The following is a 16,044-nucleotide window of genomic DNA, read 5'->3' on the forward strand; positions in this document are numbered from 1 at the left end:
CATTATTTAGGAGGGTTCTCACCTTGTGCAGTGGGTCATAGCCAGTTTCTCCTTTCCTCTTAGCTAAGGAATTATCACTAATGTGGAAGTTCCTCAAAATAGAAAGAAATCTGTCACGGCTCAAGATGTATGGACAGAAATTATACGACACAACAGGGTTCTTGGACCAGTGCTCTCGTATACGTGGCCTCACACTTACACACACATGGACTACCATTGCCAGAAACTTCTTTATTTCCATAAGTGTAACTCCTTTCCACTTTGATAATGAGCAGGTGGGTGAAAGGGAATTTGTGCTTCATAATTTCCTGATGCATTGTTGAGCACACAGATTAGCTTGTTCCTTTATATGTTTCATCATACTGTCTGTCAGGAAATATGAGAAAGATTCTAAAGGTGCACTGTTCTGGTCTAAACAGACAACATTGCATATTCCGGATTGTCCTAGGAATAGATCGATATCTGGTGCACAATCAGTAGTCGTCCAACCTTCCTCAGAATCGGTGCGGCGCTCAGGTCTCTGCTTCCCCCTCACCGTCAGTCTTGCTCGTTCTTCAGGCACAATATCGACAGGATTACTTGCTGCTGAAGTGCTTGGACACCTGCTCTCCTCTTCTGAATCTATCAGAAGAGTAGTATTTGCGAATAAAATCATAACTATGTACTGAGAGTTTTTTCAGTGAAAATCTGAACAAAAATTATACATGTTTTGTTGTTAGAATTCTTTACCTGAACTGTCAGAAACTTCTTCTTGAACATAGTCCACATCATTATCAGAGTCATCTACAATATCTTCCTCTGACAAATCAACGTCACTTTCTTCTAAATCATGATATAACTCGCGAGCAATTTCTTCGTCCGTCAAGCCACGCTTCGCCATGTCGACGCTACTGAGACCGCGTGGGAAAAAATCGCCGCTCACAAAACCAAACAAATGAAAAGGGAAGCACACCCTTCCACAGCATGTCCGCACCATCTAGTGACCAATACTCAAACTACAGTCGATGCAGCGCCTCCCAGACAAGTGAGAGCCATAAGGACGCACAAAAAAAGGAAGGGGAAGAACGAGAACACACGCCCGTAAAATTACAGGCGCTGGGCTTTCGGGCAGGCCACGCACGCCCATATTTTTACGGGTGTCGGCACCTAAGTGTTATTCTAGAGAAGCTGCCCGGTGATCATTGTATCTGTTCTTTCAAGAACAGTTAGTATCTTCATATATATGCCACTTATTCATTGCTAAATGCAAGTTGAAATAAAGATTGCAATAATACAGAACAAAAGTACTTTGCACTTTTCACTTTTACAGATGTAGTTCAGTAGGTCCTCCTACAGCTCAAAGCGTTTGACAGTGACACCGCCAAGTTTCAACACACTGGTTGTTTATGTGTGAAGAAATCAACTCGGCACCCTCATGTAGAGTGCATCCAACAGAATTCTGCACACAGTCCACATAAGTCTACTCATTGTGCCAGCCAAGAGTTTAGGCATTCCTCATATATCTGTCTACTGAATTTTGTCGTGACATCTGTGTTTCAAACCATACAGGATTCAATTGCAAGAAGCTTTCATTATGCTGATAAACAACAATGTCTTTAGTTTTGTGAATTCATTCTGGGCATGGAGACGGAAGATGATAAAGTCTAATAATGTTTAGTTTTTGTTCCATTTATGTGGAATAGTGAACCATCACACCTTAAGAGTATGAGGAACACTGCAGCCATATATCACACTCTAGTATGAATCTGCAAAGATTTAAGTGGTTTTCACAGGTCCACGAGAAAAGATTTTGGCACCCACTCTACTTTCCATGATGCACAGTTGCAGGAGTCACTTAGCTGAATACGCACGAGATCTGGCTTTTTCCACCATTACAAAAACATGTTGAAAATTTAATATTTTAGCTGAACAGAGCAACTCTGCATTGGCAACTGCGTAGCAGTGAATTTCTTATCAACAAGCATCTCAGTGATGGATCGACCTTCAATATCTCCCTCCTCCCAGTGTTACCTAAGCATATGCCCCTCTTTTTGTAATGGCCTGTGAGAGACTCCATCAAAGTGCATCCTCTTTCAAGAATTTTGAGTGAAGTGCAACACCTCAAAGCGGCAGCAGAGAAACCTAGAAAATTCTGGTCCTACATAAAATTACTAAGTGAGCCTACGGCTTCTGCCCAGTTACTCATACACCAGTCTGGTGTGGCAGTGGAAGATAGCAAAACAAAAGCTGAAGTTTTAATTTCACATTTAAGAAACTGTTCATGCAGAAAAATCGTACAAACATATCATTACTTGATTATTGCATAGACTACCATATGGTGGACATAGTAATAGGCACCTCTGATGCAGAGAAACAACTGGAAGAGTTAAAAACAAACAAATCACAATGTCTGGATGCAACCCTACTCTTTAAAAAGAGTACTCTGCAGCACTGTCCCCTTACTTAGCTTGCATTTATCACAAATCTCTTGCCTAGCACAATGGTCCAAGAACCTGGAAAAAAGGCAAGACTCCTGTATACCATAAGGGTAAAAGATCAATATCCTTAACATTGCTTTGCTGCAGAATTCTTGAACATATCCTCAGTCTGAATATAATAAATTTCCTAGAGACCAAAAAGTTTATGTCCACGAATCAGCATTGTTTCAGAAAGCATCACTTGCATGAAACTTGAACTTTCCCTTTTCTCACATGGTATACAGTGAACTGAGCATGTAGTAGTAGTTCCCAGACATGTGAATGAAAACATGGTCCAAGTGGGCTGTATTCTCTCTATTATCCATACAGTTGGCCAATTTTAACTGTGGGTCATTTTCAAGCACGTATCTTAAGCCTACATTTTCATTTTACATTGAAATAACACTGGAAGCTTAAGTTGAAATTGGCCAATTGCCCGGATGTAAAGGGAATACAGCCTGCTTGGCTTATGTTTTCATTCTCAAAACAGGTGAAGGCTGTGGAACCCACAAATACAAAAGACTTGAAGACTTCTTAAGTAACAGAATACAGTATTTTGCCCTCAACAGGGAGTGTTCATCAAAGATAAGGGTATTATCAGGAGTCCCCTAGAGAAGTGTGGTAGGATTGCTATTACTCTCCATATACACAAATGATCTGGCATACAGGATGTCTGCTAATGATGCTGTTGTGCACAAGACAGTGTCGAAGTTGAGTGACTGTAGGAGGATACAAGATGTCTTGGACAAAATTTCTAATTGGTGTGACGAATGGCAGCTGGCTCTAAATGTAGAAAAATGTAACTTAATGCAGATGAGTAGAAAAACAAACCCCTAATTTCAGGTACAGCATTAGTAGTGCCCTGCAAGACTGTATCATCATTTAAATATTTGTGTATAAAGTTGCAAAACAATATGAAATGGAACAAGCATATGAGGATTGTGGTAGGTAAGATGAAGAATGACCAACTTTGGTTTATTGGGAGAATTTTAGGAAAGTGTGGTTCATCTGTAAAGGAGATTGCATACAGGACACTAGTGTGACCTATTCTTGAGTACTGCTTGAGTGATTGGGATTCATGTAAAGTCAAATTACAGGAAGATATTGACACAATCCACAGGTAAAATGGAAATGGTGTGTGGCTGGGCCTCCCATCGGGTACACTGTTCCCCTGGTGCAAGTCTTTCGAGTTGACGCCACTTCGGCAACTTGAGTGTCGATGGGGGTGAAATGATGATGATAAGGACAACACAACACCCAGTTCCTGAGTAAAGAAAATCTTAGACCCAACCAGGAATCGGACCCAGGCCTTTACGTATAACATACCATCGCATTGACCACTCAGCTACCAGGGGTGGACAATTCACAGATGGGCTGCTATATTTGTTACATGTATGTTCGAACAACATGCAAGTATTACAGAGATGCTTTGGGAACTCAAGTGGCAATTCCTGGGCAGAAAGCGACCAGTGTTTGAACCTGACAGCAGAGCAATTCTATTGCCATCATTTTGCGTAAGGACCACGAAGATAAGATACAAGAAATTAGTGTTCATACAGAGGCTTACCGACAGTCATTTTCTCCCTCATTCTATTTGCAAGTATCAACCACTACGCACAGTGTGGTTGCTTGTAGAGTATGTGGAATGCAATACATCCAGACATTACTGTCTGGATGTTCGTTGTCCATCCAGTAGCTAGTCCAGTATCTTCATTGACATAGCAGGGTGTATACACAGACAGGGGAAAAAAAGTTTCCGAATTATTTCCGAATATCCTGTTTAAAAAAGTATACTTTTTACGTACTAAGTGACTGTAGGTTTTCGTAGATTTTTCCCTCGAAACTGTAAAATTTATCAATCCTTCGAATTGTTGGGGAAGGGGGGCAGGTGGTGGGGGGGGGGGGGGGGGGGGGGGGGACAGTTTTGGAAAGACCTTTGGGGAAAAAAAAGGAGAGACGTTTTGGAAAGAATGAATGATGGGCAGCAAATGAGGAAACATAAAAATTACTTTTCTCAATTTCTAAGTATACTGAATTCATACCTTAGTTTTTAGTATCCTATTCTGTAATGCAATCATCTGTGTTTTCAAAGTTTGTGGCGATTTCATTCCTTCAGGAATACTTTTTTCAGAAGAACCAGATTCTCTTTTCATTGAAAACTCCTCCTGTTTAATGACAGCGGGCTGTAAATGTAAAAAAGTGAATATTACTGTTACAACTGCTGCTGCTGCCACTGCTACTGCTGCCGCCACCGCCACCGCCACCAGTAGTAGTAGTAGTAGTAGTAGTAGTAGTAGTAGTATTGTGTTGCCTTTGTACTCTAAGTTATATCTATGATCATACTGCAAAACAAAAAAATTAACAAAATAGTTTCTTAACACTGGGCTCTCAAGCAAAAACAAACAGAAAACTGTACTTTTAAGGTGCAGATGCTGGAGGAATTCGTATAATGCACTTCAAAATCAAGAAAGAATATTCAGGGAAACAGTAAGTACTTACTGAAACCAAGATTCAGATTACTATAAAGAGCTATCAATAATCAGATATGGAAACAAAATGTGGCAAAAACTACTCAGGAAAAATGAAAACAAAAGGTAAAAGATAAAAGTTACATGCCAGCAACTCACCGACAATGAGGTTTTTAAAGTGAAAGAGCACATCAGGTAGCACACGAATGAAAATATAGAAATTGGCCACATACTTTCTGGATTTATCTTATCAGCAGCTGCCTTAGTGAATTTAAGGAAACAGGGAACCTAAATATGGCTGGTTGGACAGGTATTTCCAGTCCTCTTCTCTCAAATTTGAGTCCAGTGTGTAAATCACCAAACTGCACCTTATTAATTAAATCCTGTAGAGCTAACAACTATAAAAGTTATCTTGGTGTTTGACCTCATCCAAGCCTTTGATTGAACTTTCCATTTCTTGGGTAGATGGAGCATTATTGATGGAACCTACAGAACATGATGTATGTACAAATGAAAGAAGATTACACAGCTGTAAATGTCATAGATGCCTGTTTCATATGACAAAGATTTTGTAAGTTATAAAGATATATATCACAGAAAAATAAATAATACACCACTGGCCAGGAAATTAAAAAAAGTATTGGGACAATGTAAGTTAACTAAATCTGTTACATGTTGTCTGTATAAAACAGATAATACAAAGGAAATGGACTTAGTTGGAAACACACCAAGTATTTAGAAATTTTGAGAAATTCATCACCTGGGTGGACAGGAATATGAACTGGGAGATAATGTACTATATCCAAAACATTTAATTATAGTCAGGCACAGTATTTCATTTACCACAACACTTGTAACAGATACCGGAAGAAGAATGTCACCTAAGACAAATACAAACCATGGAGTAAGATAAGGGTATACCACATCTCAAATGCTATTTAACACCTACCCCAATAATTTTGTATGAATTGGGGAGTTTGAAACCAGATGTACTTTAACATTCTACTCTATTCTTATACCAAGCAATAATTTAGAAAAATGAGGATAAAGTGCAAACAGCAGCGCACCAACTGTACTACCAAGGTTCCAATTACAATTTAATAATTTCAATTACCAGACTCTCATAATGGCATTCTCTGAAGTCGGTCCAGTTTGATCAAAGGTCGACAATGATGGAATAATATTAGGGTAAATCTTGTATTTTCAATACTTGGGAATGAAATTGCTTATCAGTAAGGAATAAAAAAGCCCCTAATGAAATTTTAGAAAGTGCTGATAATTATAATGTTGTTATGTGGGATAAAGGGCAAAGACAAACATGACGAAGTTTTTCAGGACTGCAAAAGTTACAAAATAGCAGATAAAATCAGAAATTACTGCATACTGAAGAGACTAGGATGTTAACAATAACTGAAAGATCTGCCAATTTTTGAGACCAAGGTACAAAAGAAAGCATTTTGTTACAGTCCTCCATGAAGAACACCTGAGGGAAGACTGCAGCCAAGATGGTTAGAACAGATCAGGGCATGTCAGCCCACACTTGGTAAGAAGAAAATGAAGATAATGAAGAAGAAGAAGAAAAAACTACAATTTTACTCCCTTACAGTGACCTCTCCAGTCTTTGATCCAAATTAATTAACAATAATACATGTATATACTACTAAAATTAATAGCAGTAGATACATGTAACAACTGAGGTTATATTTCCCTGCCTCTCTTGCAAGTCCTACATACTACAAAATCTGTAATGGGGAAGACAGACTGACAGGAAGCTGCCACAACTGCTATTCACAATTCAAGTAAAAGTTGTGTTACTGGGTTAAGAGTCATGAATATTTTCTTTTAAATAATGAAAATGGTTTTTATTCATCAAGAATCTTGTAATTACTTCACAAACAGAAGGTAAGCCTAGATCGAATACTATTTTGGAGATAGTATGTAAAAGCACGTTTGATGTCTCAAAACTGGACTAACATGTACACTGGCAATATCTGATGAGATGAATGAATTCCAACCTGTGTGTTCTGAATATTCTTTAGACCAACATCTTCTGATTTCAAAGACAGTTGCGATCCATATTGATTTGAAGCACTTGCGAATTCATCACATACTTTTGGTCTTACATCTTCTTGCTTCACCAATGGTGCCTGAAAAATTGAAATGTTTCTCTTAAGTAATACTACTACTACTACTACTACTACTACTACTACTACTACTACTACAAGTGACAGCTGTTTCCACAAAAAGAGTGAGTCTAGAGATCTGTTATCAGAAGTGTTTAAAAATGAATGGGAATGACGGAAGAGAGAGAGATGAAATTCTCAATATACATTATACAGTCGCATAAGCGACGGGTACAGCAAATTTGTTGAGAAACAACACCAAAATTTAGTTGACAATGAAAGAGCACAAAATCACAATGGTCAACAGACCAGATTCATTGTTCTGTACATCAAAAAGCACTTTGTGCTAAACCTGCAGGCATGCAGCACATGAGGAAATTGGTGGTATAAATAACAAAATTTCTGAAGTCGCACACATTTCTCCACTGTCAGTTAATAAAATTTTTATGCAACTGAACAAAAAGTATGGAAACTTAATATATTACTACAAAGTGTGTTTCTTAAGTCAAGGGTCATGACTGGAATGATTTTTCAATTTAAAAGTCACTAACGTTGAATTAGGAAAAAGGAGTGCAGCCCCAACAACAATCAGAACATCTGGAATGGATTGTAGATCTCACATTTTAAGTGGACTGGGCTGTACACTGCCCACAGTAAGACACTCATGTAACTCATGTCACAACAAGACAATCGTGTTATAGAAGGCACACATTCTGACAAACACAATCAAATTCCCACAGCCATTAAAGAAAGTGCGAGGTTTGAAGAATTCATCAGGGCTGCGAAAGAATTAAAAGGATAGATTCCTAAATGCTTCAAGATAACTGCCAACCTTAAATTTGTTTTCGAGCTTTTTTTTTTTTTTTTTTTTTTTTTGAGACCATTTGCCATTTCAGCTGGAAGCACCCCTGTGGAAATGCAGATTTTTTGTGTCATCATTCTTCTGACTGGTTTGATGCTGTCCATCTCAAATTCCTCTCCTGTGCCAACATTGTCATCTCAGAGTAGCAACCTACACTATGTGATCAAAAGTATCCAGACACCAGGCTGGAAATAACTTACAAGTTAGTGGAGCCCCTCCATCGGTAATGCTGGAATTCAGAATAGTGTTGGCCCACCATTAGCACCCCATTCTGCTCTCTCACGATGTCTAATGACTACTGAGTTCACTGATATGGAGTATCTGGCACTAGGTGGCACCACAATACACCTAGGATCAAAAATGTATGGTTTTGGGGGTGTCCAGATACTTTTGATCACATAGTGTATGTCCTCAATTATTTGTTGGATGTATCCCAGTCAGTGTCTTGCTCTACAGTTTTCACCCTCTACAGCTTCCTCTAGTGCCATGGGAATTATTTCCTGGTGTCTTAATACAGGTCCCATTGTCCTCTCGCTGCTTCTTGTCAGTCATTTCCTACCTTATCAATTCACCTAATTCTCAACATTTTTCTGTAGCATCACATCTCAAATTCTTCTATTCTCTTCTGTTGCAATTTTCCCACGTTCCATGTCTCACTCCCATACAATGTTGTTCCCCACATGCACATTCTTAGAAATTTCTTGCTGAAATGTAGATCTATGTTTGATACTACTAGACCTCTCTTGGTCAGGAATACCGTTTTTGCCAGTGCCTGTCTGTGTTTTACATAACTGTTTAATCTGCAAGGTAACACCTGTTTTAATGACAAATCCTTTCGTATTAAAGCTGTCCAGTATATCTACAGTGCTTTCCTACAGTCTCTATAATGATGCTGCAAAAGCTGTACACTGTTCTGATCAATATGTGTGTGAGAGACGAAAACACTTTTTCAATTATAAAACTAAATAAGTCATGACTATGTGGCAACCTAAGTATGAAAATCAATGAAACTGTATGCATCTATCCATATGCCAACAGCTTGTGACAGATAAAAATTATGTCTTAAGAGTGCTAAATATATTTAAAAATACTGAAAATCTGTTTTGCTTTTGATCTATGTTGTTGAGAAATGTGAAATATAAAACCAAGTCATATGCAGCGTGTTCTCAGTTTCTCTCTTCCCTCTCCTCACACTCAGACAGCAAAAAATCTGATTACTTGAAAAGAGAGGTCAGAGGCACCAAAAGACTTTTAAATAGCACTGCTTATCACAAAAATAAATTTCTCATCCTTATAGAACACAATAACTTCTGACCTTCGTATGCTCAGATTTCTTCTCCAAAAAACTCCCTTGCCATTTGGTAGCCAGCGGATATAAAATTTCATCTGATACATTTCCTTCTGATTCAGATACATTTTCTTCTTCTGTTGCTGTATTCTCTTCTTTCACTGACACAGCCTAAAAATGAGTAATTAGTGGTGTTATTTGGCAACTGCTGCTTTTGCTGGTGTTACTAGTACAGAATGTTGTCATTCTCCTATTACATTTCAAAGCACCACAGGAAATTTGGAAATGCATGGTTTCAATAGGTAAATGTACACGCGTCAAATATACAAACTAAGGTGGCCACATACTTACTAGGGAATATTTCACACAACTAAATTTAAAAAATTTAAAACATAATCAATGATCACAAAAATGAAAAAGAAATGGGAAAGGAAAAAAGCTTCCTTAAAAAATTGTGCATGGAATCACATTTCGTCTCTGTACTTCGAATTTTCTTCTAGCTATGACAATTTCATGATTATGTAATCTGTGGTGATACGATAATTTCATGTGGAATGCCTACCTCTTCTCTACACACATTGCTTCTGATCCCAAATGTTCTTGCTTCACAGAAAGTGTAACTTTTAAGTCAATTATATCACAGGAAAATTCAGTTCAGGCAACAACTAAATTAATTAACAGGAGTGTTGGCCATGTTTACCTTCAGGGGGTGAATAGTGGTGTTGTAGTTGTAGGGCAGTGTGGAAATACACATGGAAAAGTAAGAGAGAGACACTACCTAGCTTATGGGTCTAATAGTTACTAGGCTAGGTAGTAGTTACTAGGTTAGAGAGGTGAGAGAGATGGGGTGACAAAGATTAAAATGTAAGAGCTGGTCACACACACCACTGGAAGAAAGAGACCTACTCACAGCAAGTACAAGGTTACACTTTCACTGAAAAAATGAGATACGAGTTTGGCTGGTATACCTGAATGAAGAAAAAAGGTTAGAGTATCGTGAAGGGTATTAATAGAATGCTGAAATAAACAGAAAAGATACTTGTAGACTGTACAGTAAGGGCTTCTGAAAAGCAGAAAAGACTGCAAGGATATGGGTGATCGACAAATGCAGAAAAACAAGAGTGATATGAGAAAACTTGGTCTACTAACTAGGAAAAAATCATCACAGAACAGAGAGGGAAGAAAGGTCAACAGTGGGAGTTCATACCCAAACAATAGAAGTGGACTGTCAAACAATGAAAAGATACAGCCACACAAAAATATTTATTGCAAGAAACTGAAAAAGTAAGTTAAATACAGAAAAAAGATCAACAGATAAAGACAAACAGTGGCTGGACACACGGAAAAGACTACTGAAAAACAGAAAATGTCACTAAGGACAACAAGATAAGGAAATAAACTGTCACTAAACCTGGAAAAAGGATGCTCAATGCGGAAAATGAGTAACTAAACATGGAGATCTGATCTCTGACCATGAAAGTAAGTTGACTGAAGTAGTAAAAGGATTGTCAAATGAAAAAAAGATGACAGACAAGAACTGCAACTAATGCAAACAGGAAAAATGGAGAGATCCAGAAAGGTGGTTATTGTATCAAAGGAGAATATTCTTGTCCTAAAGTTTTAAACATGGCTGTTTGGTTCAGTAACTGTTTATAAATTAAAATTTAAACAAATGAGCCCTCCATCACAATGTCTTAGTCTTATGAACCAGGTTTCAACACTTCTAAGAGTGCCTGTGACTGTACAGGTATGAGCAGCCCTCAGAGGCTTGCCTTCACACATTCCTTGTAAAATATTTTGTAGCTAAAGCCCTTCCGACATGTTATTTTATACATGACATGTAAGTACTGTCACTGTCTTGTACTGTTAGTCAGTACTTACACTGTCAGTCGACTACATGGTGGATAACGCAGTGCGCCTGTGTAAAATACGTGACAAAAAGTGTTTGTGCTGTTACAAAAAAGAAGAAAGGCCAAGAAAAAACAAGGAGAGGAGAATGTAAGTAAAATGAACAACTGATAGTGTGTAACTTTAAACTCGCGAAATTGAAGTAAATAATTGGAATCGTTGCTTTTGCACAGGCCAGCTGCAGCATCCAAACTGCTGTCAATATTTTACCACTGTAGAAGCTGAAGATAGATGTAATTTGCCAGCTGAAGATGGGTGCAAAGCCGAAATGCATATTGGCATAAATAAAACGCATTTAAAAAAAGTGGCTGGTTGCTGTATTTTTATAGTAAAATAGCACCAACTCTTTCTTTATATAAAAAAATTCTTTACCCCCATAAATTTGTAATTATGTTATAGACCACTTTAAATGTCTAAATTCTGATGAAGGCACTCTAAGAAGTGTTGAAACCTGGTCAATAAGACGAAGAAAATTGTGACCAGGGGCTTATTTGTTTCAATTTTAATTTTTATTCTTGTCCTCATTGTAAGTAGATTTCTTTCATGCTGGGGTTTGAGTGACCTGCCTTGTTTTTTAACCTTCTACCCCCTCCCCCCCCCCCCCCCCCCACAACACCCCATCCTCCCCAACTAAGGATCCATGATACACACCATGCTGTCTTACAACACATTTATTCACTACTGGTTTCAATCGTGGACCATGTCCACAGTGGAAAAATATCTACTGTGACAACTTCACATGGCTTACACGCTATTTAACCAGAAAAGTATAGAGCATTGCTGACCTGAAAATTTAAGAAACTGATATTTAGCACTGTAACACAGGCTTATTCATACAGCAGACAACATTGAAAACATGAAAATACATTGTTACATCAGTATGTGCACAGCACCATTGCACGAGCACAACAACGATCCAGTGGCAATGGTATGCACTTACTGCTGTTACATATTTTCACATTTTTGATGTTGTTTTATGCATGGTTAAGCTTGTATTAAGCTGTTAAAATATTTTCTTCTATTTGCAAGTCAGCAGTGGCATATACTTTTCTGGTTAAACAGCATGTATGTCATGTGACGTTGTCACAATAGATATTTGTCCACTGTGAAGATGGTCCGTGATCAAAACTGCTAGTCAACCAATGTATTGTAAGACAGCACAGTGTGTATCATGCATTTGTCAAACTGCATTGATGCCACTCACAGTTGCCTGGAGGAGGAGAGAGGGGAGGGAGAGATATATTAAGGAAAGCTAGGTAGTGTATCTCTCACTTCCTTTCTTATGTGTGTTAATCAGCAGTGCTAAACTTTTTGCCTCCCGAAGGTAAATACTATACCATACTTTATGAAAGACATCATCTTTACGCCAGTGACTGTTACAAGTTTTTGTTACACAATACTGTAATTTCGGCCTTAGGCCATTATCAAGTGATATTACAGCTTTAAGCCATGTCAACGTAATTTAAGCTGACACATTTGACTGTCATTGACAATCCTGTTAAATACAACTGTGTCATCGTTACATAGTGCGAGCACACATATTCAAACATCGTAAAACAACATAATCTGAGATAATTCTAGATGGCGCCCTGTCAAACTGATGTGAAATGGCCATTCAATCGGTACTAGACCTAACAACAGATCAGTTACATAAAAAGCAGCTGGAAGAATTTAACAGAAGAAAGTTTAGAAACAGGACTGAAATGAAATTACAATATAAATAAAATAATGTATAATCAATAAATCAAAAAGAAAATGGTACAAATTAACAATTAAGTTATAGAATAAATTTCTGAGGTGGTTTTTTTCCATTTAGGGCAGTTGAAGGATACTGGATAGAAATGAAAAGAAATAAACAGTAGTATAAAAATTGCCTGGAGTAGTTCTGATACACTGAATACACTTTTAAAACTAATTTTTGTATGTGCCTCAAACTGGGTTTTCAATCAGTTTGGGCATGGAGGGAAACTAACTTATAATGCAAAAACGGTTGCAAGGTCAGCATTTGAGAAATACATGCTGGAAATTACTAGGAGTGAATTTAAAAAATATAGACCAGGATACAGAGTACATCAGAAGGCATACTTATGACTGGAATGAAAGTGAAATCATGTTGGACAGGATATGAAGCCAAGTGAATGGATGGCAAATGGACCATGGAATTCTTTGTTGGATTCCAATACATGTAAAAACACTAAAATGAGGACCTAATGGAAAGTGAATACAAGGAATCAGAAAACATATTCTGACTGCATGTATACACTTTCACGAAGACTATTACAAAAAATATAACTCTTCAATCAGCCCCAGAGGACTACAAAATCAGGTGCTGTGTCATCCTCTGCCAAATGGCATTGAGAGGCACAAGGTCACCACACTGATCTCCAACAGCTTGGAGCCAATACTGCTTATTCAAGTAGCTCTTCACTCGGCCTCACAATACTATGTGTAGTGATTCTAGTCCCCCCCCCACTGGAAAAAAAAATTATTATTATTATTATTATTATTATTATTATCAAAATACACAGAATTGGATCTGCGTGATCAAAATTATGCAGTAAAAGTACTAGAGGAGATCTTTATCTAGCTTTAGATAAAGGGCGACAGCTTCTGCTGCTGAAACCATTCTCTCTCTCTCTCTCTCTCTCTCTCTCTCTCTCTCTCTCTCTCTCTCTGTGTGTGTGTGTGTGTGTGTGTGTGTGTGTGTGTGTGTGTGTGTGTGTGTGTGTGAGGGGGGGGGGGCCTCTCGCATCTGTGGGAGTGATCGCATGCATGCATACATGCTCAATAACAAGGTTAACAACAGCCTTAAAGAAACTGTTTGAAACAAATGTGGTAAAATTTGTTTTACAAATGTCTGCTTGTGTGTGTGTGTGTGTGTGTGTGTGTGTGTGTGTGTGTGTGGTTGTGCACCTGTCCTTTTTTCCCCCTAAGGTAAGTCTTTCCGCTCCCGGGATTGGAATGACTCCTTACCCTCTCCCTTAAAACCCACATCCTTTCGTCTTTCCCTCTCCTTCCCTCTTTCCTGAAGAAGCAACCATTGGTTGCGAAAGCTAGAAATTCTGTGTGTGTGTGTGTGTGTGTGTGTGTGTGTGTGTGTGTGTGTTATTTATTGTGCCTATCTACCGGCACTTTCCCGCTTGGTAAGTCTTGGAATCTGTTTTTAATATATTTTTCCCATGTGGAAGTTTCTTTCTATTTTATTTACATCAAAATACCAACTCATTTAGAGTTACATTCATTTGAAGAATTTCAGTATCACTCAAATCACAGGGACAATATTCTAATGCCCACCAAAAAGGTGGATAGAACAATAAAGAAGTAGTTAACATAAGAATGTAAGGGAACATGGCTGAGTAACAATTTACATAGTGCCAAGATAAAATAGCCATCCTAGCACACATTAAAATGCATAGGTTATAATTCAGGGCCCAGCTAAGAAATTTTAAATAATGTTAAAATGTGTGTTTGCCTCATTTCCAGGTACACTGAAGGGCAGATGAGCTGGTCAATTGCCTTCTCGGCTGAAAATAAAAGAATCAGTTTCAATGTGGTGTACACGAATCTGTATGCCACAAGTACTACAAATTGGAGGGATCTCTCACCGGAGAATAAAAAGTCATGCACCAATGAATAATGTCCTCTCTGCAGAGAACTGAGATGGACTTTATTCTGTTTAAGTGTGCAGAAGGAGATACACCATCATCAAGAATTTGCCTTTATCTGTTGCAACTTACTGTTAACTACTTCAGGCCACTCTTCTTCCCTCTGAAACCTATCTCTGTACACCAACAGTATGGCAATAGTATTTAGAGTGATGGCAAACCAAGTCGGAGTATATTCACACTTTTTCAATGGCTGCCACATTTATTAATTTTTTCATGAATTCTCATGTAGCCCAGTAGTAAGGAAAATGGCACTTACATTCCCAGTCTTTGTAGGGGAGAAAGAAGTCACAGACACCCAGCACAACGTTTTGTGTGATACATGGATTTTATAGCTAAAAAACCACTCGGGGTGTCAAAGAAAATTATGAATTCTAAATACGAATACATCTTATCTCTTACTGGGCACTTGAAATCTTAGGCAATTTCACACCAAATGACATACGAGGGTCATTGCAAAAGTCATCGCAACTATTTTCTATCTTGAGGGGTAACGAATTAAAAAATTCTGAAATATGGAAATTGAAGGTTAGTTCATATGTAAACATTATATGTAGGGAGATGGATGAACGCACACAAACTGCTATAAAGATATGAGGAAAAAAAAGATGAAAAAAGTTTGTCACTGTAAACACGTTTTTCTGTCAGTTGCAACAGTACACAATAGTACATTACAAACTACATGAATTCCATGGCCTGCCCAAGAATCCACAGTAATATGATGAGTCAATAGATGGCAGTCCTTTTCAGGAGAATGATGCATGAAGAAAGACCATGGTGTGAGTTGAGCACCCATTCAGGATGGATGTTACCCGACTTGAACAGTGCTCTTAAATAAAGATTCCAATTAACCAGGAAAGGAATGTGCTACAGTGTCACAAGAAGCTTGTGGAAACAGTGGGAAATGCTACTTTACCATAAAGAATTGTTGCTTACTGGGTAGATCCATTCAGGTGTGGCAGAGCTGAAAAGGTTGATTTGTAACAATCTGGGCAGCCTGACAGTGTGTGTGCATTGACTGTGCTCATACTGAGATCAATTTATGCTTGAAGAATGACAGAAGATGGATGCTGCAGGAATTACAGCACCATACTGGTATTGAGAAGACAATCTATAGGATTTAACGTGACGAGCTACACATGCGTGAAGTTGGTGCAAAGTGTGTGTCTCATGCACTAAAAGTGGACACGCGGAAAAGTGGACATGTTACAAAACTTGTGTGCATCTCGTGCTTTATGAGGAGGAGGAAGAAGACAATACACTTGTGAGAAATG

The 16,044-nt window shown here is 38.2% G+C and overlaps 1 protein-coding gene across 1 annotated transcript in view; it reads right to left on the reverse strand.

The window, feature by feature from the left end:
* Positions 1-16,044, reverse strand: part of LOC126283995 (transcription termination factor 2) — a 237,771-nt gene that overhangs the window by 197,556 nt on the left and 24,171 nt on the right. The window contains exons 3-5 of the mRNA XM_049982531.1: positions 9,225-9,368; positions 6,940-7,071; positions 4,499-4,639 (exon numbers count right to left, since the gene is read on the reverse strand). Of these exons, the coding sequence (XP_049838488.1) occupies positions 4,499-4,639; positions 6,940-7,071; positions 9,225-9,368 (417 nt within the window). The remainder of the gene's footprint in view (positions 1-4,498; positions 4,640-6,939; positions 7,072-9,224; positions 9,369-16,044) is intronic.

Source organism: Schistocerca gregaria, chromosome 8 (genome assembly GCF_023897955.1).
Source record: "Schistocerca gregaria isolate iqSchGreg1 chromosome 8, iqSchGreg1.2, whole genome shotgun sequence".
In the NCBI taxonomy this organism is placed as follows: Eukaryota; Metazoa; Arthropoda; class Insecta; order Orthoptera; family Acrididae; genus Schistocerca; species Schistocerca gregaria.